Consider the following 26,398-nt stretch of genomic DNA (forward strand, 5'->3'; position numbering starts at 1 on the left):
CAATAGGATATCCCGGCTAGCATTTCCACATTCCTATTGCATTATCATTTCACTGATGGGGGTGGTGAACTTTCTGACTTGTGTGAGATTTCCATTTCACTGATGGGGGTGGTGAACTTTCTGACTTGTGTGAGATTTCCATTTCTGATAAGATGTGACTGATAAGGTGGTTATCCAGCCAACGTGATTAGCCTTTCTTCCAGCCCAATAGGATATCCCGGCTAGCATTTCCACATTCCTATTGCATTATCATTTCACTGATGGGGGTGGTGAACTTTCTGACTTGTGTGAGATTTCCATTTTTGCAGTCAAGGCACAACCAACTTGAATTGGCTGCAACCTGATGGCCATTTCCACCACCACCACCACTATCCGCCCTGAGCCGCCTAGGCGGGGAGGGCGGGGTAGAAATAAAATCTATTATTATTATTATTATTATTATTATTATTATTATTATTATTATTATTATTATTATTATTATTATTATTATTATTATTATTATTATCCTAATATTGAAGAAGATAACTCAAGTTTTTCATATGATGAAACAGAAGAATGGTTTGGATACCATGGAGCCTTTCCATATCATTCCACGGGCAGAAAGAGCCTTCCCTTGATGCATGGGGCTCTTTCTTATATCACAGGAAGTCTCCTTCTGTGGGTTAGGGCTGCCAAATTCCCAGGCCAGGTGGGGGTTCTCCCACCCTGGAGGTTCCCAACTCGCTGGCCCACATTAGGTGGGGGATCTTCCCCCGACATTGCTGGCATGATGACATCACTTGGAAATGACATCATTGTGCTGGCGGCATAGCACGCCAACCGCTCTAGGAGCATCTGGGAAAACTCTATGGTTTTCCTAGACGCTTTAGCAATTTCGGAAGAAGACTCTATGGTACCAGAGGACTTGACAACTCTACTGTGGGTGGACACATCTTAGCTAGCTAGCAGAACAGAGCCATGCGGTACAACCATGAATCTGAATCTAACTCTTTGTTTTGTTTTGCTACGCCTTTACTTGACAGATCAAGGTGAAGCATTTCTTGTAGAGAGCCAGTTTGGTGTAGTGGTGAAGTGTGTGGACTCTCATCTGGGAGAACTGGGTTTGATTCCCCAGTCCCCCACTTGCAGCTGCTGGGATGCCTTAGGTCAGCCATAGCTCTTGCAGAGCTGTCCTTGAAAGGGCAGTTTCTGTCAGAGCTCTCTCAGCCCCACCCACCTCACAGGATGTCTGTTGTGGGGGAAGAAGATAAAGGAGATTGTAAGCTGCTCTGAGTCTCTGATTCAGGGAGAAGGGTGGGGTATAAATCTGCAGTTCTTCTTCTTCTTCTTGTAAGCCAGCCTGGAGTCTTCTTGCGTTCCCCGGCCTGCCCAAGCAAGACTTCAGTCCCCTTGGCAAGCTGGTGAAGGCAGGGTTTTTTTTTTAAATTTTGTAGCAGAAATGAAGAAGAACATGATATTGAATTTATATCCCACCCTCCACTCTGAATCTCAGAGTCTCAGAGCGGCGCACAATCTCCATTGTGTTCTTCCCCCACAACAGACACACTGTGTGGTGGGTGGGGCTGAGAGAGCTCTCACAGCAGCTGCCCTTTCAAGGACAACTTCTGCCAGAGCTATGGCTGACCCAAGGCTATTCCAGCAGCTGCAAGTGGAGGAGTGGGGAATCAAACCCGGTTCTCCCAGATAAGAGTCCACGCACTTAACCACTACACCATACTGGCTCTTTCAACCACCCTTTCAAGGACAACCTCTGCAAGAGCTCTGGCTGACCTAAGGCCATTCCAGCAGCTGCAAGTGGAGGAGTGGTGGATCAAACCTGGTTCTCCCAGAGAAGAGTCCGCACACTTAACCACTACACCAAACTGGCTCCCACAGAGGTGGTTTGCCATTGCCTCTTTCTGAGTAGCAAACCCAGTCTTCCATAGTGGTCTCCTGTTCAAGTATCAACCTGGACTGATCCTCCTTAGAAGTCAAGATTGGATGAGAGATTGGGCTAGTCTGGGCCATCAGGTCAGGGCAAAGTAGTAGACTGAAGGCTGAGGTTAGGGATTATTTCTTCACCCATGTCACATCATTACCTTAAGGAACTCATTGCCACAAGATATTGTATTTATTTATTTACCTTAAATTTTTATCCCGCCCTCTCCAGAAGTGGACACAGGACGGCTAACTGGCTTCTCTCCTGGGGATTCCTTTCTTTTAAAAAGAAATTAAAGAATTCAATCAAGGATGGGCTTGTCAGAGGCTATTAGCCATGGTTGCTACATTGGGGGGGGGGCAACAGTGGAAGGGCTTCTAGTGTCCTGGCCACACTGATGGACCTCCTGATGGCACCTGGGGGTTTTGGCCACTGTGTGACACAGAGTGTTGAACTGGATGGGCCGTTGGCCTGATCCAACACGGCTTCTCTTATGTTCTTCTGTGCTTCTGTCATGAAGCAGTATACCTTATAGTACTGAATGCAGGCATGATGGGATAGTTGTTGCCCCCTTGCCCTTCTTTTAATCTTAGAGATTAAGAGAGCCAGTTTGGTGTAGTGGTTAAGTGCGCAGACTCTTATCTGGAAGAACCGGGTCTGATTCCCCATTCTTCAACATACACCTGCTGATGTGGCCTTGGGTCAGCCATAGCTCTCGTAGGAGTTGTCCTTGAAAGGGCAGCTGCTGTAAGAGCTCTTTCAGCCCCACCTACTGTGACGGAATTGGAAGGGTTAATAGAAAAACTAAGGACTCAGGGAGTCTGGGTCATGTGATCTGAGGGCGGGGGCTGGAGTGCTCGGAACTCTCAGGATGAGTGAGTGACAGATAACGGCTGGAGAGTCAACCGTCCGCAACTGTCAGAGGGAGACAGTTGAAGTGGGCAGTATATGGTCAGCAGGAGAGCTGAAGAGAGAGCTGATACAGAGAGCGGTGAAGAGACTTCTGGTGAAGTGAAGCTCGCTGTTAGCTCTGTGGAGACAGCCAGGTGGCTGAGAGTGACAATCAAGTGTCACAGTGAAAGACCTGAGTGGTCACAGAAATATTTACACTACTCTTAAGAACTAACAAGGTTGCTGAGGGAGAGATGTGGGTCTGAGGGAGTCAGGAGGGCTTGGAGCAGACACACCAGTCGACTCAAGAGACCAGACACATAAAGCCCAAGAGGCCAACCTAATTAGAGTTTGGAGAGTGAAAAATATAAGAACTGTCGACCCTGAGATACCTCAGTGAACCTCTGTATTGTAAAGCCTGAACTGTTTAGCAACTGTTATTCATCCAAGATACAAAACAGCCTATGTAAATACATCCCGTTCCCCCCAGCTGAAGGCTGTGTGTAAATAAAAATCTGTGGTTAACTGTTAAGTTCTCTGGTGCCTGAGTATTTGGAATCAGCAGCAAATCAGCAGTGGTCCCCTACATACATAGTTATCCTACTATCTGAAAATAAAAGAGAACCCCGAAGAGACTAGAAATCCTTATTATACCCACCCCCTTTACTCAGTCTCTTTCTCTCTCTTTCTCAGCTTGACTTCACGAACGAAGATTTAAGAAAGGTGCAGTAGTCCACGTCTGCTGCAGGCTCGCTGGTGGCTGACAAGACCAATGCGGGACAGGCAGGTCCGGCCACAGTGGCTGCAGGGAAAAGTCTGATTTGGGGTTGGTGCTGTAGCAGTGCGATTCTTCCTCAATCTCCTTTTGTCCTCAAGACCCGCTATGCGTGCGTTCTCAAAGGAAGAGACAGCCTGGTGGATGGTGTGCCTCCATGCTTTGCGATCTGAGGCTAGGTCAGACCACTGGTGATGATTTACTCAGTAGCCGTGAGGTAAAACCAGAAGGAAGAAATAAAGTCGGCAGGAGGGGCTGGGGTCGCCATGTCGCCTTAAGTGGTGCAGGGCGGTCATACCTACCTCACAGGGTGTCTGTTGTGTGTGGGGGGGGGCAGGGGGAAGGTAAAGGAGACTGTGACTGCTCTGAGACTCTGTGAGATTCAGAGTATAGGGCAGGATATAAATCCAATTTCTTCTTCTTCTTCCCAAGAACACCTTGCTGTCTGAATTAACAATGCAACCCTATGTAAAATGAGGTCAGTAGGCAGAGAAGGGCACCACTCTGCAGCAGATTGCAATGCAAAGGGACTCTTGGTATGATCCAGTAGATCTCTTCTTACGTTCTGAGTTCCACAGCACCTAGAAAGGCCCCCAAACCTCACAAGGCAGCAACTGGAGAAAGCATACAACAGCTGTCACGCTGCACAGCATAGTCTTGGAAAGCGTGACAGAGTTTCTTGCCAGAATCAGCCGTGCCTGTTTCTCCAAGAAGACCTTTATTTTCGGCTTCCCCCCTTCCCCATTAAGGCCGCCCGTCATCTGATCCTTTCTCTCTCTCTAGCTTTGAATGGGCCTCTCTAGGAGTGCCAGATGTTGAAACAAAGGTCTAAAAATAATCTTACATCTATCTTTCCAGGGAAGTCAGGGCACAAGCTCGTGACAGCTGCAGGATCAGAGAATCTGAGCAAACTTGGAGTAAGAAAACTTCCAAGACAGATCTTGGTAAGAGACCCAAGGCTTTGGATTTTCCCTCTCTCTCTCTCTCTTCCTTTGTGTTAAGGATAATTGCATAAAGACAAGAGTGGTGTTTTCTGACTCAACCGTTTGGACTCCTCTTCTCTCTGGGGAAAAGCCGAAGCGAATTGGATCTCTTGACGTTCAGATCTGGAGTTCTAATTTCAATTGTTCATGAGGAGAAGCCGCTAGCCGTTGGAATGGGGTGCAAACAGCTTTTCTGCACCAAGACCTTTGCCGCAACAATATGTGTCTTGCTTCTATTCCCACATTTGGGCTTCCCCCAAAAACGCTGGAAACGCAGACTTCACCTGAAGCTGACAGAGAAATATGATGTAAGTATTGGGCAGATGGAAGAGGGGGGGGGGGGTAGATTTCATAATTTATCCTGTGCTAAAGTTTCTGGGACTTTGTCTTTATAAAAGAAGATTCCTTGATTCTAAACTGCCAAATTGGGCTGGGTTTTTATCAGTCTCTTATTAGCAAAGGATGAGCCTGAATTTCATTTTTCACAGCCTGGGGCTTAATCAAGTCTTCATAGAAATCAGGTCTCACCGCTAAGACCCTCCTTATAAAATATACTTGAGGGGGCTACTGCTCAGTTCCCCCAAAGGACTATGGACTGACTACAGCGCCCTTACACATAAGGAGACTGCTTTTGCTTTACTGTGATCAGATGTGAGTGTCAGAGGCAAAGCTCTAATCCGGGACGGGATGAGGCCCGATCCGGACAAAATGGCTGGAGGCATGTACAGAGTGCCATTTTGTGATGACGGTCCCCTCTTGAGCTTTTGAAATGGGAAGTATAAAATGGCTCAGTTTCGAAGGCATGGGATCCTGGGTGGCTGAACAGTTAAGATAGTTCTTTGTCTATCTGTCTGCCTGGTGCTTTAGCTCCTGATTCACTGTGCTGTCGGTGGGGGTTGAACTGAGTAAGAACGAGAATAGTATAATGATTACTCCTCAGGGGTGTCAAACTCCTCAGGGGTGTTAAGAGGGCCAGATCTGACAGAAATGAGACCTTGTTGGGCCGTGTTGGGTTGGACCATGCGTGTGCCTATTCAAGATTAGGTAGCAGAGATATAAACTTTTTAAAGGATACAAACATGACTAAAGATTTTTTTTTTTTTAAACATAAAATAAAACGTGCTTCACTTGCTGGTTTTAAAGGTGCTTTCTTTGTATCTCTCCCATGGGATCCAGGGAACTGAGCCAAGGAAGCTCTGGCTCTTTCCTTCCTTCCTCAGGGGACCAGGAGGGGGAGGAGCCTTAGCCAATAGAAGGAAGCAGGCTTGGCTCAGAAGCTCTGCTGTGTGATTGAGAGAGCCTGGCAAAGCAAGTTTAGATGCAGAAGGAAGCAAGAGAGAGGGAGAAGGAAGTAGACAAGAGGCAGTTGCTCGGGGGCCTGATAGGAGCCCTCCGGGGGCCTGATTTGGCCCTCGGGCCACATGTTTGATACCCCTGCTCTAGATCAAATCCAGCCTGAACACTCCCTAGAAGATAAAACAATCAAACTGGGGCTCACATTAGGAGAAGACGAGTTGCCAGAAAAGACAATAATGCTCAGAAAAGCAGAAGGCAGCGGGGAAAAAAGGAAGACTCAACAGGAGATGGTTGGACTCCACGAAGGAAGCCATGGCTCTCAATTTGCAAGACTTGAGCAAGGTAGTTAACAACGGAACGTCTGGGAGGGAATTCATTCACAGGGTCGCCACAAGTCCAAAGCAACTTGATAGCCTTTAACCCACACAGGTAGGGAAGTCTCACATTCGAATTTCGACAAACTCAGTAGGTAGCCTCCGGCAAGCTCCCGCCAACCTCAGATCTGGAACTTGAAACAGGGAATAACAGTTAGGGGGACTTACATCTCAGGGTTTTTGTAAGGATTACTGAGATACCGCATGTGACGTGCTTTGAGTCCTTTATATATACACTACCTCTTGGAATTTCTGTTTTCCCAACTTCCCTGAGGAATAATAGTCAGCCTATTTTACGAGGCTATTAAAAGAAGTCCTGCGTGAACTGAAGTGCGATCTTCGGCGGTGTAACGCCGCGACTGCTTCAGAGTCTACCGATTTAAAAGTGTTTCCTAAGATAGCTTCCCCCTGCTAGGGTTGCCAATCCCCAGGTGGGGGCAGGGGATCCCTCGGATTGGAGGCCCTCCCCCCGCTTCAGGGTCATCAAAAAGCAGGGGGAGGGGAGGGAAATGTCTGCTGAGCACTCCATTATTCCCTATGGAGACTTATTCCCATTGGAAATAATAGAGAATTGATCCACGGGTATCTGGGGCTCTGGGGGGTGGGGCTGGTGTTTGAGGTAGAAGCACCACATTTTCGGTATAGCATCCAGTTCCTTTCCCCAAAATGCTCCCCAAGTTTCAAAAAGGTTGGACCAGGGGGTCCAATTCTGTGAGCCCCCAAAGAAGGTGCCCTATCCTTCATTATTTCCTATGGAAGGAAGATATTTAAAAAGGTGTGCTGTCCCTTTAAATGTGATGGCCAAAACTCCCTTTGGAGTTCAATGATGCTTGTCATACCCTTGCTTCTGGCTTCACCCCCAAAGTCTCCTGGCTCCACCCCCAAAGTCTCCTGGCTCCACCCCCAAAGCCCCCAGATATTTCTTGAAGTGGACTTGTCAACCCTATTGGAGCTCAATCGTGCTTGTCACATCCTTGCTTCTGGCTCCACCCCCAATGTCTCCTGGCTCCACCCCCAAAGTCTCCTGGCTCCACCCCCAAAGTCACCAGATATTTATTGAATTGGACTTGGCAACCCTACCCCCTGCTTTTCCTAGTTCCTCCTGCATTCTGGCTCTTGGAGGTCTTTCTGTACAGGTGCTGATTAAGAGAGCCTGTTCAAACCTGATTCCCTCCTTCTGTGATGCCTTCAGGCTGTTTGAGCAGAGAAGGGGGGAGGGGGGCATGCTGAGCTAGCAAGGCTCCGTTTCTTCGGTACTTCTGTCATCCCTCTGGTGCTTAAGAACAGGAGTTCCCAACCCCCAGGCCACGGACCAGTACTGGTCCGTGGCCTGTTAGCAACTGGGCCGTGAGCTGTATAATTATTTCATTATATATTACAACGGAGTAATAAATAATAAGATGACATTGGACGTATATCCCACCTTCCACTCCAAATTTCAGAGTCTCAGAGCGGCTCGCAGTCTCCTTTCCCTTCCTCCCCCACAACAGACACCCTGTGAGGTGGGTGGGGCTGAGAGAGCTCTGATAGAAGCTGCCCTTTCAAGGACCACTCCTGCAAGAGCTCTGGCTGACCCAAGGCCATTCCAGCAGCTGCAAGTGGAGGAGTGGGGAATGAAACCCGGTTCTCCCAGATAAGAGACCGCACACCATACTGATAGAAATAAAGAGCACAATTGGATCATCCTGAAACCCTACCCACCCCGGTTCTTGGAAAAATTGTCTTCCACAAAAGCGGTCCCTGATGCCAAAAAGGATGGGAACTGCTGCTCTAGAGGACGGGATGGGATGTCCAATGGGCCCAGAAATCCTCCTTCCAATCCCTTATCTCCTGCACTTCGTTTCAGCGTCAGGATTCCAGCTGTCCTCACGGGAAATACAATACAAATTCAACCCTTTTTGTTAGCGAAGAATAACTAGAGTTTAGAGCAGGGGGGTTTGTTATGAGGGCCGGATCGGACATAAATAAGACCTTGTCAGGACGGTCCATATTGTGCCGGGCTACATGTGTATCTATTTAAGATGATGTAGCAGAGATATAAACTTTATAAAGGACACAGACAAATAATTAAATATAATTAAAGATTTATTTTAAAAAAACAACTTAAAACATGATTAAAACATTAGCACTTGTTGGTCTTCAAGGTGCTGTCTTTGTATTTCTCCCATGGGATCCAGGGAACTGGGCAAAGGAAGCTCTGGCTCTTTCCTTCCTTCCTCAGGGGACCAGGAGGGGGAGGAGCCTCAGCCAATAGAAGGAAGCAGGTGTCAGGGCTGGGGCCGGGTCAGGCAAAGTCCAGAGGCAGTCCGAGGTCTGTAGCCAGCAAGCAGGAGTGTCCGAGGTGCCAAATCCAAATCGCTGTGCAAGTATCGCAGGTCCGAGGTCCAGAAGCCGAGGTCAGGGAGTCCAGAAGTCAAAAGCCAAAGTCAGGGAGTCAGGAACCAAAGTCAAGCTGGAGTGGATGCTAGAACGTCAGGGAGATGACTAGTTGCTTCCACAAAGCCTCCTCCCAAAGCCCACAGCTATATAGCCCTCTGCTGGCTGTTGCCCATTTGGGCTAATTGCTGGCTCTGGGAGGCAGCCAGGATCCTGTTACAACTCAAGCATCCTTGCTCTTAGGAGGGCCAGAATCCTCTCAAAACTCAGGACTCAGGGAGCATCTTGCTTGTGAGCATGCCGCCCTCCTCCGATCCCTGAGGTCCTGACGGAGGCGGTCACGCACACGAGCCACCCGAGAGGGCGAGGCAGGGGGGCTGGGATCTTCTTCAGCAGGAGGCAGGGGTACTGGTGCAGGTGGCAGGGATACAGTTTCCTTGGCAGACTCGTCTTCCTCTGCAGGGTCCCCAGCACCCATGACACTAGGCTTGGCTCAGTAGCTCTGCTGTGTGAGTAAGAGAGCCTGGCAAAGCAAGCTTTGCTTCCCCCTTCCTCCCCAAAGGAGGAGCCTCAGCCAATAGGAGGAAGCAGACTTGGCTCAGTAGCTCTGCTGTGTGATTGAGCGAGCCTGGCAAAGCAAGCTTCGCTTCCCCCCCTTCCTCCCCAAGGGAGGAGCCTCAGCCAATAGAAGGAAGCAGGCTTGGAGTAGCTCTGCTGTGTGATTGAGAGAGCCTGGCAAAGTAAGCTTTGCTTCCCCCCCCCTTCCTCCCCAAGGGAGGAGCCTCAGCCAATAGGAGGAAGCAGACTTGGCTCAGTAGCTCTGCTGTGTGATTGAGAGAGCCTGGCAAAGCAAGCTTTGCTTCCCCCCTTCCTCCCCAAGGGAGGAGCCTCAGCCAATAGAAGGAAGCAGGCTTGGAATAGCTCTACTGTGTGATTGAGAGAGCCTGGCAAAGTAAGCTTTGATCCCCCCATTCCTCCCCAAGGGAGGAGCCTCAGCCAATGGAGGAAATAGAGGCTTTGCTCTGTAGCTCCTGTGCGATTGAGGAAGCCTGGCAAAGATAGCTGTGATGCAGAAGGAAGCAAGAGAGAAGGAGAAGGAAGCAGATGGCAGCCAGTTGCTTAGGGGCCTGATAGGACCCCTCCGGGGGCCTGATTCAGCGCCCAGGCTGCATGTTCAACACCCTTGGTTTAGAGCTTTCTAAACCTCTCTTTGCCAAAGGGGCACTCTTTGCAGAGACTTGCTGAAGAGGGGGTTACTTTTAGAGGAAGAAAGAGCAAGAATTACACACTGCCAGATAGATCCAGGCGGGCAGCCGTGTTGGCCTGAAGCAATGGAACAGAGTTGGAATCCAGTAACACCTTTAAGACTAACCAAGTTATGTTCACAATGTGAGCTTACATTGTGAATAAAACTCTTGTTGGTCTTAAAGGTGCTACTGGACTCCAACGTTACACTCCCAGATGAGGCAGTTTGCGATCTCTGCAAAATTCAGCCACGCCTCCTGGTTGGAAGCAAGCAAGTACGGAGCACAGCCAGGAGTCAAGCACACCCAACGCAGGAATGCCGTCAGAATCACCTTCTCTGGCAGAAGTGGATGAAAAAGGGGCATACAGAGATACAACGGGCAGGGTCCTTAGAGGGTGTGCTAGTTCTGCATTATGAATGAATAGAGTGAGGTATATGAAAACCTCCCACCCAGCAAAAGACCAGGGCAGTAAATCTTGCAGCGACACAATGGTCAACTTCTTGGAGTGTGTGTGTGTGCGTAAATCTATTCAATTGCAGAATGATTGAATGATCCAATCCTGACCACTGCAAAGATGCAGTAAAACCAGACTGGAAGATGGCCAGGCCAGTAAATCATGCAGAGATGCAGTGGGCATCCTCTTTTAAGGACTCACGAGAGCCATTTTTTAATTGCAAAATGGTAGCAGTTCTTTCCTGGCCCATCACACCAATAATTGCGCTCGAGAAATCAAGTGCCATGCATGCAGACTAGGCACAGAGATCTCCATGGGTTCAGCCAGGGTTTCGAACTCCCTCTTTCCAGCAGAGATGAACTGGCCAGCTGCCCCCACCAAGCCTCAAGTAAGCTTTACAAAGAATCTCCACTCCAAACACTACCGGCTGTTCTCAGCTAAGAAAGAGGGGAAAGAGCAGGTGTGTGCTAAATTCTTGTTCTTTAAGGGGCCTCTCTGGGTGAAAGCCATTCTCTTGTGTATAAGGAGGAGGGTTTTGTTTTTTTTTTTAAATCACTTACAGGAACCAAGAGGGATTTGGCAGGGTTCAGTTCCCAGGAGAGGAAACTGATTAAGAAAGCAGGTGGAAGTCGAAAGGGCCAGGAGTATTATCTGAGGCTGCGAATGCGAGGCCCTTTTATCGCCGTTTCCTTGAAAGTGCCTTTCCCGCTATTGTTCGCAAGAACCGTCTAGGATTACGAGCGCAGAAAGGGCAAGAGAGATTTCTTTCCTTTGAATTCTCCTAAGCCTGTAACTGGGAAAGGGCCAGTTGGTCAATCTATTTATTGAATAACCTCTAGTAATTCGGAACATCTCCAGGGAGGAAAAATGCATACGTCGTTCAGTTAGCAAAATTTAACGTATACAAAATATAAACCCAAGGCTTAAAAAAACGAAAAAGCAGAAATACACAGGGATGCAGTTCCAGCTTGCTTGGCATAAGGGTGTGTGACTTAATATGCAAATGAGTTCCTGCTGGGCCTTTTCGCCCCCCCCAAAAATCCCCGTACATACCCTCGGTTTAGTTTACATGAGATTGCTCTTTCTGAGCAGAAAAAGGGGAACAAGAAGGTAATGGGGGGGGGGGGAGTGAATTACAATGCATTGCTAGTTAGTTTAATAGGCCATTAGCATATGAGATTTGAGGACCCAGTCGGGTTGCCATCTTCCAGGTGGTGCCTGGAGATCTCCTGGGATTATAACTGATCTCCAGGCAATAGCGATTAGTTCATCAGGAGAAAACGGCTGCTTTGGTGGGTGGCCTCTCTGGCATTTATACCTCATTGAAGTCCTTCCCCAAAACCTTCCCCCAAAAAGGCTCCACCCCCAATCTCTACGAGCTGCCAACTCTAAGGTTGCCAACTTTGGGTTGGGACATTCCTGGAGATTTTGGAGGTGGACCCCGAGGTGGTGGGGTGGGGAGGGGAGAAATCCCAATGGGATATAATGCCGTAGGGTTTGCATTTGAAAAGCAGTCATTTTCTCCAGGGGAACCGATCCAGAAGTTATTCTAGGAGATCTGCAAACCCCACCTGGAGGCTGGTAACCATAGGTGTGTACCCAACTCTGCCCCTGGGTGTTTGGCACTGTTTTGCTTTGAGTATTCAGCCAGGTCAAGAAAAGACACAGGCAGAGTGCTGGTAGTGCCATTTGCTCTGAAGCCAGTGTGATAGAACGGATACATGATTGGACTTTGATAGATGAGACCTGGGCTAAATATGTGGAGTATAACATATCACTGACCAATAGATTTGAGGGTTGCCAAGTCCAATTCAAGAAATATCTGGGGACTTTGGGGGTGGAGCCATGAGACATTGGGGGCAGAGCCAGGAACAAGGGTGTGACAAGCATAATTGAACTCCAAAGGGAGTTCTGGCCATCACGTTTAAAGGGACAGCACACCTTTTTAAATGTCTTCCTTCCATAGGAAATAATGAAGGATAGGGGCACCTTCTTTTGGGGCTCATAGAATTGGACTTCCTGGTCCAATCGTTTTGAAACTTGGGAGGTATTTTGGGGAGAGGCACTAGATATTATACTGAAAATTTAGTGCTTCTATCTCAAAAAACAGCTCCCCCAGAGCCCCCGAAAACCTCCAGATCTTCCCCATTATACCCTATGAGAATCGATCTCTACATAGGGAATAATGAAGTGCTCAGCAGATGTTTCCCTCCTCACCTCCCTTTCTGGCGACTCTGAAGTGAGGGATTGGCCTCTCTACTCATGTGTTGCTGCCAACTTCTTCAAAGCAGCACAGACACACCATCCCAAGAGGAAGCCTTTAAATCGGAGACTGAAGCCTCCGAAGGTGGAAAGGCACATGGTCCTCTGGGGGCGGGGCTTCCCCCTTCCGGCCAGCTGACTGGGGGCAGGAAGGAGCCTGGGAAAGTGGAAGAACCCCCGCTGGGACCTGGGGATTGGCAAGCCTACTGCACCCCCAAACCTCCAAATATTTCCAAACTGGGAATTGGCATCCCCATTAGCCAGCATCAGGGCTTTTTTTTTGTAGCAGGGACTCCTTTGCATATTAGGCCACACCTCCATGATGCAACCAATCCTCCAAGGGCTCTTCGTACAGGGCCTACTGTGAACTCTTGGAGGATTGGTTACATCAGGGGTGTGTGGCCTAATATGTAAAGGCGTCCCTGCTACAAAAAAAGCCCTGACCGGCATCATTTCTCCGAAATTAACACAGATGTGTGCACTGGTTCCTTTCCACTTTATCTTAGCCCAGAGGGATGGCACAATGAAAGCCATGTTAGCATTCTGATGAGACACCCAAGAAGGGCAGAAATGCCCATTCCTTCAAGGTATGTTCTTTCCAAAAGATTGTTCGTTTGGATAAATTGTAATCCAGGTGCTACTGAGCTGCCAAACGGTAGCAGTTGTTTCTTGGCCCATCACACCCGTAACTGTGCGCGGAAAGTCAAGTGAGATGCATGCAAGCCCAGGCACAGAGATCTCTGTGTGTTCAGCCACGGTTAGATTCTAGGGTTGCCAAGTCCAATTCAAGAGATATCTGGGGACTTTGGGGGTGGAGCCAGGAGACATTAGGGGTGGAGCCAAGATCAAGGCTGTGACAAGCATCATTGAACTCCAAAGGGAGTTCTGGCCATCACATTTAAAGGGACGGCACACCTTTTCAATTCCTTCCTTCCATAGGAAATAATGAAGGATAGGGGCACCTTTTTTGGGGCTCATAGAATTGGACCCCCTGATCCAATCTTTTTGAAACTTGGGGGGTATTTTGGAGAGAGGCACTAGATGCTATACTGAAAATTTGGTGCCTCTACCCCCAAAAACAGCCCTCCCAGAGCCCCAGATACCCGCGGATCAATTCTCCATGATTCTCTATGGGAATAAATCTCCATAGGGAATAATAGAGTTCCCAGCAGACATTTCCCTCCCCTCCCCCCACTTTCTGACGACCCTGAAGTGGGGGGTGGGCCTCCAAACTGGGGGATCCCCTGCCCCCACCTGGAGATTGGCAACCCTATTGGATTCCCCTCTTTCTGGCAGAGATGAATTACCTGGCTGCAGTCCTTGTCTGGTCTTGTCTGTTGCAGAAAAATGAAGGAGGAAATCTTGTGGCACCTTCAAGGCAAATAAATCCATTGAAGCAGTTTTAAGTGGGTTACTGTGTCGGTCTGTAGTAGTAGAACTGTTAGAGATAGCTTTCTCCGAAGACTGGTGCCTGAGATGTTGCTTATTTTGAAGTGCTCGTCAAAGCAGAAGTGAAATGAGGGTTCAAGTATGACCTTACAGCTTCAAGAGAGAATTGGATAAGCATATGGAGCAGAGGTCCATCAGTGGCTATTAGCCACAGCGTATTGTTGGAACTCTCTGGGGCAAGTGATGCTCTGTATTCTTGTGCTTAGGGAGGGACACAGTGGGAGGGCTTCTAGTCCCACTGGTGGACCTCCTGATGGGACTTGGGGTTTTTTGGCCCCTGTGTAACATAGAGTGTTGGACTGGATGGGCCATTGGCCTGATCCAACATGGCTTCTCTTATGTTCTTCTGTGACACAGAGTGTTGGACTGGATGGGCCATTGCATGATCGAACATGGCTTCTCTTATGTTCTTACGTGACACAGAGTGTTGGACTGGATGGGCCATTGGCCTGATCCAACAAGGCTTCTCTTATGTTCTTCTGTGACACAGAGTGTTGGACTGGATGGGCCACTACATGATCGAACATGGCTTCTCTTATGTTCTTCCGTAACACAGAGTGTTGGACTGGATGGGCCATTGGCCTGATCCAACAAGGCTTCTCTTATGTTCTTCTGTGACACAGAGTGTTGGACTGGATGGGCCATTGGTAGGGTTGCCAAGTCCAATTAAAGAAAAATCTGGGGACTTTGGGGGCGGAGCCAGGAGACTTTGGAGGTGGAGCCAGGAGACATTGGGGGTGGAGCCAGGAACAAGGGTGTGACAAGCATAATTGAACTCCAAGGGAGTTCTGGCCATCACATTTAAAGGGACAGCACACCTTTTTAAATGCCTTTCTTCCATAGGAAATAATTAAGGATAGGGGCACCTTTTTGGGGGGCTCGTAGAATTGGACCCCCTGGTCCAATCGTTTTGAAACTTGGGGGTTATTTTGGGGAGAGGCACTAGATGCTATACTAAAAATTTGGTGCCTCTACCTCAAAAAAGAGCCCCTCAGAGCCCCCAATACCCACGGATCAATTCCCTATTATTCCCTATGGGAATCGTTCTCCATAGGGAATAATAGAGTGCCCAGTAGACATTTCCCTCCCCCCCACGCTTTCTAAAGGGGGGGAGGGCCTCCAAACCAGGGAATCCCCTGCCCCCTCCCTCTCTCTCACACACAAATACTTACTAGATCTTCTTCCTGCAGAACTTTCCTTGCTGTGAAAACGAAAGCAAAAGAAAGGGAGGGGCCGTTCTCCATGGAAACTGTTACTGACCCTTTCCAATGAAGCCCTTCCTGTTTCCTGTTTTCTGCGCAGCCTTAAAGGCACACATTTTACAAATGGATCAGTTTGCAGGTTTCTAAACCTGCAGGAGCTCTACAACTACATGATGCCTACACACATGTTCTCCCCCCCCAGCTTCCGGATTTTTGGAGAGCGGGGGAGGAGGCTGCAAATCAGAAGTCCCCCGCCAGGGCAGGGGGGGCGGGGGAAGCCTAGCCATTGGCCTGATCCAACATGGCTTCTCTTATGTGACACAGAGTGTAGGACTGGATGGGCCATTGGCCTCATCCAACATGGCTTCTCTTATATTCTTATGACCTCGTTGCATACTTAACATTGCCAAGTTGTGGTGGAAATATTTCATATTTGGACATATGGACATGGACATATGAAGCTGCCTTCTACTAAATCAGACCCTCCTGGGTCCATCAAAGTCAGTATTGTCTGCTCAGACTGGCAGCGGCTCTCCAGGGTCTCAAGCTGAGGTTTTTCACAACTCTTTGCCTGGACCCTTTTTGTGGAGATGCCAGGGATTGAACCTGGGACCTCCTGCTTACCAAGCAGATGCTCTACCACTGAGCTCTGGACTCTTTTGAGAACACACACCTCTTGAAGGTTCCTCCCGATCCTGTTCCTTGGAGAAGTTGCATTGTTTGTTGAAAGACTTTGGGCATGGGTGCAACAGACGTTCTTATTTATAACTATATGCATGTTTTTTCTAAAGAGAAATGCTCTACTATTCATAGAACATTGCATTGGGTGTATAATTTGTGAAGCTGGTTTTCATGGAGGCTTCGATCCCCAGCTCCATTTTCTGTGACTCTCTGGTTGCACAACCTCCAGGCAGCGCCTGGAGTTCTCCTTGAATTACAGCTGATCTGCAGACTATAGAGATAAGTTCCCCTGATGAAAATACAATATAAATAACCGGTACCAGAGTGTGAATTGGGGGCGTACAAACACCTTATTGTTCCTTTGTTCTTCATTTTGTCTTATATTTGCACTAAATCAATAGCATGCATACAATGAAAGTGTGAATATTTATTGTTCACCGGTGATTTGATTATTTTCCCCTGATGAAAACGGCCGCTTTGGAGGGTAGACTAAACCCGATCTCCACTCTCTTCAGGCTCTGCTCCTAAATCTCCAGGATTTTCCAAAGCATAGGTGGTAACTCCAAGAATGAGATTTGAGTCCAAAAACACCTTAGGTACTGGCAAAGCTTTCTAAGGAGGAAGCATTCAGGAGTCAAAGCTCCCATCGTATGATAGCTGTCAGATTTATTGAAGAAGATACTTTTCTGAACTAGAGACTGGTGTGCTTCTTTAGACTCTAAAGTTTAGAGGAAAACCTTTTGTGATCTAGAGGCTGGTGTATTTCTTTAGACTCTAAAGTTTAGAGGAAAACCTTTTGTGAACTAGAGGCTCGTGTATTTCTTTAGACTCTAAAGTTTAGAGGAAAAATTTTTGTGAGCTAGAAACTGGTGTGTTTCTTTAGACTAAAGTTTAGAGGAAAACCTTTTGTGAACTAGAGACTGGTGTGTTTCTTTAGACTCTAAAGTTTAGAGGAAAACATTTTGTGAACTAGAGGCTGGTGTGTTTCTTTAGACTCTAAAGTTTAGAGGAAAACTTTTTGTGGACTAGAGACTGGTGTGTTTCTTTAGACTCTAAAGTTTAGAGGAAATTTTTTTGTGAACTAGATGCTAGTGTGTGTCTTTAGACTCTAAAGTTTAGAGGAAAACCTTTTGTGAACTAGAGACTGGTGTGTTTCTTTAGACTCTAAAGTTTAGAGGAAAACCTTTTGTGAACTAGAGACTGGTGTGTTTCTTTAGACTCTAAAGTTTAGAGGAATTTTTTTTGTGAACTAGAGGCTAGTGTGTGTCTTTAGACTCTAAAGTTTAGAGGAAAACCTTTTGTGAACTAGAGACTGGTGTGTTTCTTTAGACTCTAAAGGAAATTTTTTTGTGAACTAGAGACTGGTGTTTCTTTAGAGTCTAAAGTTTAGAGGAAAACAGGGTACTTTATAGTGATTTGGGTTACCAGGTCGAATTCAAGAAATATCTGGGGACTTTGGGGGTGGAGCCAGGAGACTTTGGGGGTGGAGCCAGGAGCAAGGTTGTGACAAGCACAATTGAACTCCAAAGGAAGTTCTGGCCATCACATTTAAAGGGCACCTTTTAAATGCCTTCCCTCTATTGGAAATAATGAAGAATAGGAGCACTTTCTTTCAGGGCTCATAGAAATTGGCCCCCTGGTCCAATCTTTTTGAAACTTGGAGGGTGTTTTGAGGAGAGGCACTGGATTCTATGCTGCAAATGTGGTGCCTCTACCTCAAAAAACAGCCCCCCCAGATACCCCCAGATCAATTCTCCATTATACCCTGTGTGAATCAGTCTCCATAGGGAATAATGGAATGTCCAGCAGACATCCCCCCCCACACACACACACTTTCTGATGAACCTGAAGCAGGGGGAGGGCCTCCAAACTGGGGGATCCCCTGGACCCACCTGGAGATTGGCAACCCTAATAGTGGCAAGTGATTGTAATTTGTATGCATGGCAGACTCCTCCCCCCTGCTGGAGCATTTTCCATGTGAGCGTGTGTGCATTCTTGCGAGAAAAAGCTTCCGTAGTGGGAGGATGACAGCTTTGCTGCCAGAGACTTGAATTCTGGACTGCACAAATATTTCTTTGCAACCGCATTTTTCCCGCCCCCTGGAACCGAACAATTTTTTTGAACTCTTTCCTGGCATTGCACATTTTTAAAGGTCCCACTGGAGAGCGACCCAAGTTTCGTTCTGTTCTTTTGATGACACAGACCTCTCGTTTATGGAATGCCACATCTACACAGCCGCAGCCATAGAACTCCAAAAAGATTGCAATGTTTAAGATACGGACAATAAATAAGAGTGTCCCAAAGCTGGGGTCCTCGGGTCGCTGAAGTTGGAGAACTTCTGAACCAAAGAGTCCCCCTTTCGTGTTTGGCTTCGTGGTTGCAAATGGAAGGAAGCCCTCTCCCTGTGCCCCTTGGGTGTGAAATTCTTGACTGATGTAACTGCAAAGCTGCGTAATTAAGTTCAGTTGCAAAATGTTGCTTCTCCCAGTTTGGTTCGGCGGTTTTAAGGTTTCTTGAACATTCTTACCCAAGGGGAAGAATTATACTTGTAAATAACTGTTTTGAGCCCCTTTGCCTTTCATTTTTTTTAAAAAAATAAATGATTTGCAGTTAAGAACATAAGAACATAAGAGAAGCCATGTTGGATCAGGCCAATGGCCCATCCAGTCCAACACTTTGTATCACACAGTGGCCAAAAATTTATATATATGTATAGACACACACACACTGTGGCTAATAGCCACTGATGTACTGTGGCTAATAGCCACTGATGGACCTCTGCTCCATATTTTTATCTAATCCCCTCTTGAAGCTGTGCTTGTACCCGCCACCAGCTCCTGTGGCAGTGAATTCACATGTTAATCACCCTTTGGGTGAAGAAGTACCTCCTTTTATCCATTTTAACCCCACTGCTCAGCAATTTCATCGAATGACCACGAGTTCTTGGATTGTGAGAAAGGGAGAAAAGTACTTCTTTCTCTGCTGTCTCCATCGCATGCATCATCTTGTAAACTTCGATCATGTCACCCCGCAGTCGACGTTTCTCCAAGCTAAAGAGCCCCAAGCGTTTTAACCTTTCTTCATAGGGAAAGTGTTCCAAACCTGTAATCATTCTAGTTGCCCTTTTCCTGCACTTTTCCCAATGCTATAATATCCTTTTTGAGGTGCGGCGACCAGAACTGCACACAGTATTCCGAAGGAGACCGCACCATCGATTTATGCAGGGGCATTATGATAGTGGCTGATTTGTTTTCAATTCATCTTGACAATATCTTCACTCAGGAGGTGGTGACTGACTACCACTGCTCGGCCAGCTTTTGAAAAGGCAAACTCCGGGACAATGCGTATAGCAAAAATCATTTAAGCTGAAGCTTCTGTCTAGCGGGACGGTCTAGCTTTGAAAATGAGATGCAGATCAGAAACTATAGCAGGAGCTGGCAGGACCAGCCCTGCCGCTAGACAAAATAGGTGATCGTCTAGGGTGCTGGCTTTCAAGGGGCGCAAAATTGGACACGCATTTTCCTCATGATTCATCTGCTTTTGAAAACTAGTTCTCAGTGTATGGTGGGGGGAGGTGCCAGAAGTTAGCCTTGGCTAAGGTGCCAGATAGTCTAGAGATGGTCATCTTCCCAGTTAGTTTGTGAGCACTTAGAGATACTTGCCGGTAGAGTTGTAAGTTGCCAGGTGGTTGTTGTTTTTTTGTAGCAGGAACTCCTTTGCATATTAGGCCACACACCCCTGATGTAGCCAATCCTCCAAGAATTTACAGTAGACCCTGGAAGAAAAAGATTTTGGATTTATATCCCACCCTATACTCTGAATCTCAGAGTCTCAGAGCGGTCACAATGTCCTCTGCCTTCCCCCCCCCCACACACACACACAACAAACACCCTGTGAGGTAAGTGGGGCTGAGAGTGCATTTACAGCAGCTGCCCTTTCAAGGACAGCTTCTATGAAAGCTATGGCTGACCCAAGGCCATCTCAGCAGGTGCAAGTGGAGGAGTGGAGAATCAAACCCGGTTTTCCCAGATAAGAGTCCCCACACTTAACCACTACACCAAACTGGCTCTTTCAACCACCCTTTTAAGGACAACTTCTGCCAGAGCTATGGCTGACCCAAGGCCATCTCAGCAGCTGCAAGTGGAGGAGTGGGGAATCAAACCCGGTTCTCCCAGATAAGAGTCCGCACACTTAACCACTACACCAAACTGGCTCTTTCAACCACCCTTTTAAGGACAACTTCTGCCAGAGCTATGGCTGACCCAAGGCCATCTCAGCAGCTGCAAGTGGAGGAGTGGGAATCAAACCCGGTTCTCCCAGATAAGAGTCCGCACACTTAACCACTACACCAAACTGGCTCTTTCAACCACCCTTTTAAGGACAACTTCTGCCAGAGCTATGGCTGACCCAAGGCCATCTCAGCAGCTGCAAGTGGAGGAGTGGGGAATCAAACCCAGTTCTCCCAGATATAAGTCTGCACACTTAACCACTACACCAGACTGGCTCTTTCAACCACCCTTTCAAGGACAACCTCTGCCAGAGCTATGTGACCCAAGGCCATTCCAGCAGCTGCAAGTGGAGGAGTGGGGAATCAAACCCGGTGCTTCCACATAAGAGCCTGCACACTTAACCACTGCACCAAACTGGCTTTGCAAGAAGAGTCCTACAAGCTGTAAGAAGAGCCCTGCAAACTCTTGGAAGTTTGGCTACATCAGGGGTGTGTGGCCTAATATGCAAAGGAGTTCCTGCTACCCAAAAAAACCCTGCCAGGTGGAACCTGGAGCTCTCCCACTATTATAATTGTTCTTCAAGCAATAGAACATACGAACATATGAAGTTGTCTTCTGCTGAATCAGACCCTCCTGAGTCCATCAATGTCAGTCTTGTCTACTCAGACTGGCAGCGGCTCTCCAGGGTCTCAAGCTGAGGCTTTTCATGCCTACTTGCCTGGACCCTTTTTAGTTGGAGATTCCAGGGATTAAACCTGGGACCTTCTGCTTACCAAGCAGATGCTCTGCCACTGAGCCACCGTCCCTCCCCTAACCAGCAGTGGATCATTAGGGTCTCAAGCTGAGGTTTTTCACGCCTACTTGCCTGGAACCATTTTAATTGGAGATGCCGGGGATTGAACCTGGGACCTTCTGCTTACCAAACAGATGCTCTACCACTGCTTTGGAGGGTGCCAAAGTCTGTCCCCTCCTCTCCCCAAACCCTGCCCTGCTCAGGCTCCATTTCCCCCCAATGACCAGATTTCCTTCCACCCAGAACCGGCCACCTAAGTCACTATAGAAACAGGACAGGCTTGACTGGAAGGAAATTTCAGACATCACTGACTTTCTGTCCTATAGATAGAGCCAAGAGGGCAGCCGTGTTGGTCTGAAGCAGTTGAACAAAGCAGGAGTCAAGTGGCACCTTTAAGACCAACCAAGTTTTCTTTAGAACGCAAGCTTTCATGTGCTCTCTAATCACATTTCATCAGACAATACCTGATCCCCTCGTCTGATGAAGTGTGCTTAGAGAGCACACGAAAGCTTACATTCTAAATAAAACTTGGTTGGTCTTAAAGTTGCAACTTGACTCTTGTTTCCGTCCTATAGACAATGCGAATCTTCTGCATCAGTCCCTCCAGTTCTCCGCTCTGCCCCGTGTTCTGTTACTCTAACAATCTGCTCGATAACTTTCATCATGCTGGGATTTCTATTAAAGTGCCTCTGGGCAGTTTGAACGCCAGGATTATACAAGAGTCTCAAGTGCAGGAACGGTGAGGCTTGCCAACAGTTGGGGAAGCGGAAAAGAATCCAGAGGACGCAGATGCCAAAAATGTAAGGCCGGAAGGAGCTTTGAAACACCCCAGAGAGCAATCGGAATCTTCGGGTTTCTCAAGGACACCAACCAGGTCTTAAAGGAAAGAAATTCTTGGTAGAACGATGCAAGTTTGAAGGAAGAGTTTCTTCATTTCTCAGGCTTGAAACAGCTCAGGGATGCCAGTTTGGTGTAGTGGTTAAGTGTGTGGACTCTTATCTGGGAGGACCGGGTTTGATTCCCCACTCCTCCACTTGCACCTGCTGGCATGGCCTTGGTTTAGCCATAGCCCTGGCAGAGGTTGTCCTTGAAAGGGCAGCTGCTTTAAGAGCTCTCTTAGCCCCACCCACCTCACAGGGTGTCTGTTGTGGGGGAGGAAGGTAAAGGAGATTGTGAGCCGCTCTGAGACTCTTCGGAGTGGAGGGCGGGATATAAATCCAATATCTTCTTCTTCTTCAATCCCCAGGTGGGAAAGAATACAGCCCGAGAGAGGTCACTATAATGGATAACACAACAAAAATGCAAGCTAGTGACCAATTTACTAAGAAGTATATAGAAACCGGTCCAATTGTACATTCAATTGTACATTGAAGTCCCAAAGTAGTGTGGTGACAAGCCAATCGATTAAGTACTTGTTTCTTTCCAGTCTTCATCAGACCTGGTCCCAGGTTGGTCACTAGGTTGTATTTTTTGTTGTGTAATCCCCAGGTGGGGGCAGGGGATCCCCTGGTTTGGAGGCCCTCCCCCTGCTTCAGGGTCATCAGAAAGTGGGGGGGGGGAGGGAAATGTCTGCTGGGCACTCCATTATTCCCCATGGAGACTGATTCTCATAGGGTATAATGGAGAATTGATCCATGGTTATCTGGGGTTCCGGGGCGGGGGGCTGTTTTTTGAGCAATTTTCAGCATAGCATCCAGTGCCTCTCCTCAAGACACTCTCCAAGTTTCTAAAAGGTTAGACCAGGAGGTCCGTTTCTATGAGCCCCCAAAGAAGGTGCCCCTCTCCTTCATTATTTCCAGTAGAGAGAAGGCATTTAAAAGGTGTGCTGTCCCTTTAAATAGGATGGCCAGAACTCCTTTCACTCATGCTTGTCACACCCTCGCTCCTGGCTCCACTCCCAAAGTCTCCTGGCTCCCCCTCGAAAGTCGGAAATCCACCAGGGACAGGGCCTTTTCGGTAATGGCTCCTTGCTGGTGGAACCAGCTGCCGGAAAAGGTGAGGGCCCTGCGGGACCTTGGGCAGTTCCGCGGGGCCTGTAAGACAGCCCTCTTCCGGCTGGCCTATAATTAACTGACATTGGAAACTTTATGGAAGGTTGTAGTGTAGCACTTTGGCAGATCGTTTATTCTATATGTTTTCTATTTTACTGTTTTAAATTGTTGCAAATGGATGTATTTTTAAAACCAGACTCTATGTTAGATTGTATATGTTGTGAGCCACCCTGAGCCGCCTCAGTGGGAAGGGCGGGTAGGGTTGCCAAGTCCAATTCAAGAAATATCTGGGGACTTTGGGGTGGAGCCAGGAGACTTTGGGGCTGGAGCCAAGAGACATTAGGGGTGGAGCCAAGATCAAGGCTGTGACAAGCATAATTGAACTCCAAAGGGAGCTCTGGCCATCACATTTAAAGGGACAGCACACCTTTTCAATTCCTTCCTTCCATAGAAAATAATGAAGGATAGGGGCACCTTCTTTTGGGGCTCACAGAATTGGACCCCCTGGTCCAATCTTTTTGAAACTTGGGGAATGTTTTGGAGAGAGGCACCAGATGCTGTACTGAAAATTTGGTGCCTCTACCCCCCCCCAAAACAGCCCCCCCGAAGCCCCAGATACCCGCGGATCAATTCTCCATGATTTTCTATGGGAATAAATCTCCATAGGGAATAACAGAGTTCCCAGCAGACACTTCCCTCCCCTCCCCCCGCTTTCTGTCGACCCTGAAGCGGGGGGAGGGCCTCCAAACCGGGGGATCCCCTGCCCCCACCTGTGGACTGGCAACCCTAAGGGCGGGATATAAACTGAAATAAACTAAAGTCCCCAGATGTTTCTTGAACTGGACTCGACAAACCCAGGCAGCTTTGTAAGAAACAATTCAGGGCTGGCATAAGGGTTGCCAGCCTCCAGGTGGGGCCTGGTGATCTCCCAGAATTGCAACTGATGTCCATGCGAGATCAATCACCCCTGGAAGAACTGGCAGCTTTGGACGGCACCTAAGCTGGCCGCCTAAATCACCACAGAAACAGGACAGACTTGACTGGAAGGAGACTTCAGCCATCACTGTCTTTCTGTCCTATAGATAGAGCCAAGCGGGCAGCCGTGTTGGTCTGAAGCAGTTGAACAAAGCAGGAGTCAAGCGGCACCTTTAAGACCAACCGAGTTGTATTCAGAACGCAAGCTTTCTTCGGCGTTAGATCCTGCGGAGGTCTCTGCCTTGCCAAACGCTGCTCCTCCCTGAGTCCGCCCAGCAAATTTCCCCAGCCAGAATTGGCAAAACTAGACTGACATTAGCTGGCCAAAGCGATAGACGCTGTGAGATTTCAGGTGGCTTTTTTTTTAAACAATCGGCTCAGGCTTGTCAACCTCCATGTGCCAACCTCTAGGTGGTGGCTGGAAATCTCCTGCTATTGCAGCTGCTCTCCGGGTGATACGGATCAGTTCCCCTGGAGAAAATGTCTGCTTGGGGAGCTGGATTCGATGGCATTGTGCCCCACTGAAGCCTTGCCCCTCCCCAAATCCCGCCCTCTTCAAGCTCCACCCCCAAAATCTCCAGTCGTTTTCCAACCCAGAGCTGGCAACCCTGTCAGCTACTGTCCAATCAACAGCCATTTCTCTGGATTGTGTCATTTCAGGCTGTGGAGATGGGCTGCACGTTGGGATGCTTCTCAGCAGGGAAAGGGGACTCCAGAGGAAGCCCTGCACCTGGAAGGGGGGAGGGGTAGGAGTCAGCAGGGCAGGCCCCGACACGAGGCAAAATAGGAGATTGCCTGGGGGGCTGGCCTTCGGAGGGTGACGAATTGGACACTGGTTGTCTAAGCATTAAGGTTGCCAGCCTCCAGGTGGGACCTGGGCGCCCCCCAGAATTACACCTCCTCTCCAGACGACGGAGATCAGTTCCCTGGGGAGAAAATGGATGCTTTGGAGGGTGGGGTTTGGGTTGCCAGGTCTCTGTTGGAAAATATCTGGAGACTCTGGGGGTGGATCCAGGAAAGAGTGGGGCTTGGGGGAGGGGGGCCTTCCTTCCGCCCTCCCTCCCTTCCTTCCTTCCTTCCTTCCTTCCTTCCTTCCTTCCTTCCTTCCTTCCTTCCTTCCTTCCTTCCTTCCTTCCTTCCTTCCTTCCTTCCTTCCTTCCTTCCTCCCTTCCTCCCTCCCTCTCTCCCTTCCTTTCTTCTTCCTCCCTTCCTTTCTTCTTCCTCCCTCCCTTCCTCCCTCCCTTCCTTCCTCTCTTCCTCCCTCCCTCCCTTCCTCCCTTCCTTCCTTCCTTCCTCTCTCCCTTCCTTCTTTTCTCCCTTCCTTCCTCCCTCCCTCCCTCCCTTCCTTCCTTCCTTCCTTCCTTCCTTTCTTCCTTTCTTTCTTTTTCTTTCTTTCTTTCTTTCTTTCTTTCTTTCTTTCTTTCTTTCTTTCTTTCTTCCTCCCTCCCTCCCTCCCTTTCTTCCTTCCTCTCTCCCTTCCTTCCTCCCTCCCTCCCTCCCTTCCTTCCTTCCTTCCTTCCTTCCTTCCTTCCTTTCTTTCTTTCTTTCTTTCTTTCTTTCTTCCTTCCTTCCTCCCTTTCTTCCTTCCTCCCTCCCTTCCTTTCTTCCTCTCTCCCTTCCTTCCTTCCTTCTTCCCTCCCTCCCTCCCTTCCTTCCTTCTTCCCTCCCTCCCTTCCTTCCTTCCTTCCTTCCTCCCTCCCTCCCTCCCTCCCTCCCAGCTCTGACACATCTGATGTTTATTCTATGTGGGTTTTACATTAAGCAAGTTTGGCCACCCCTGGTCCGAAGCAACAGAACAAACTCTGAGTCCAGTGGCACCTTTAAGATCAACGGAATTTAATTATGGGCATAAGGTTATGTACACAAAAGCTTATACCCAGAATTAAGCTCTGCTCTCAAGGTCCCAGTGGACTAAAAAGAGAGAGAGGAGCTACTGGTTCAAATACTGGAGAGTAAGGGCAATTTCTAAAAGCTAAAACGCTTTATGAATGGGCCCTAGATTGATCCAAGCGGGCAGCCATGTTGGTCTGAAGCAGTTGAACAAAGCACGAGTCAAGGAGCACCTTTAAGCTCAACCAAGTTTTATTTAGAATGTCAGCTGTGGTGTGCATGCCCACTTCTTCAGACGAGGAATGAGGTCCACGAAAGCTGACGTTCTGAACAAAACTAAGTTGGTCCCTAAATTGATCTGGCTGCATATTGTTGCCAACGGATGCCATCTGCTGGATCTTCCGGGTTTTGCAGAGAATGCTCCAAATCTGAGCAGGCGGTTAGCTTCGTTTCCCCAAAATGTTTCACTTGCAAAGTTGACCAATATTCCTCCTTATTGGTGTTATCAGATTTAGGAGTTTGTGGGGTTTTTTTTAAATAATGTGAAATACTGGATTTGGGATGCTTATGCTTAACGGCATTTATTTAAAATAAAGGGGGGGAGGTAATTAAAAAAAAGCATTCCTGAAGGGGGGGGTGGAAAGTTAAAGCGATATAGTCAAATGTGCCACA

At 48.2% G+C, this 26,398-nt stretch overlaps 1 protein-coding gene across 1 annotated transcript in view; it reads left to right on the forward strand.

Annotated features, from left to right (window-relative positions):
* The first annotated feature begins 4,364 nt into the window (after positions 1-4,364).
* LOC132582318 (WAP four-disulfide core domain protein 1-like) overlaps positions 4,365-26,398 on the forward strand; it is a 29,777-nt gene continuing 7,743 nt past the window's right edge. The window contains exon 1 of the mRNA XM_060253851.1: positions 4,365-4,875. Within this exon, the coding sequence (XP_060109834.1) occupies positions 4,741-4,875 (135 nt within the window). The 5' untranslated portion in view covers positions 4,365-4,740. The remainder of the gene's footprint in view (positions 4,876-26,398) is intronic.

This window comes from Heteronotia binoei, chromosome 14 (genome assembly GCF_032191835.1).
Source record: "Heteronotia binoei isolate CCM8104 ecotype False Entrance Well chromosome 14, APGP_CSIRO_Hbin_v1, whole genome shotgun sequence".
NCBI lineage: Eukaryota > Metazoa > Chordata > Lepidosauria > Squamata > Gekkonidae > Heteronotia > Heteronotia binoei.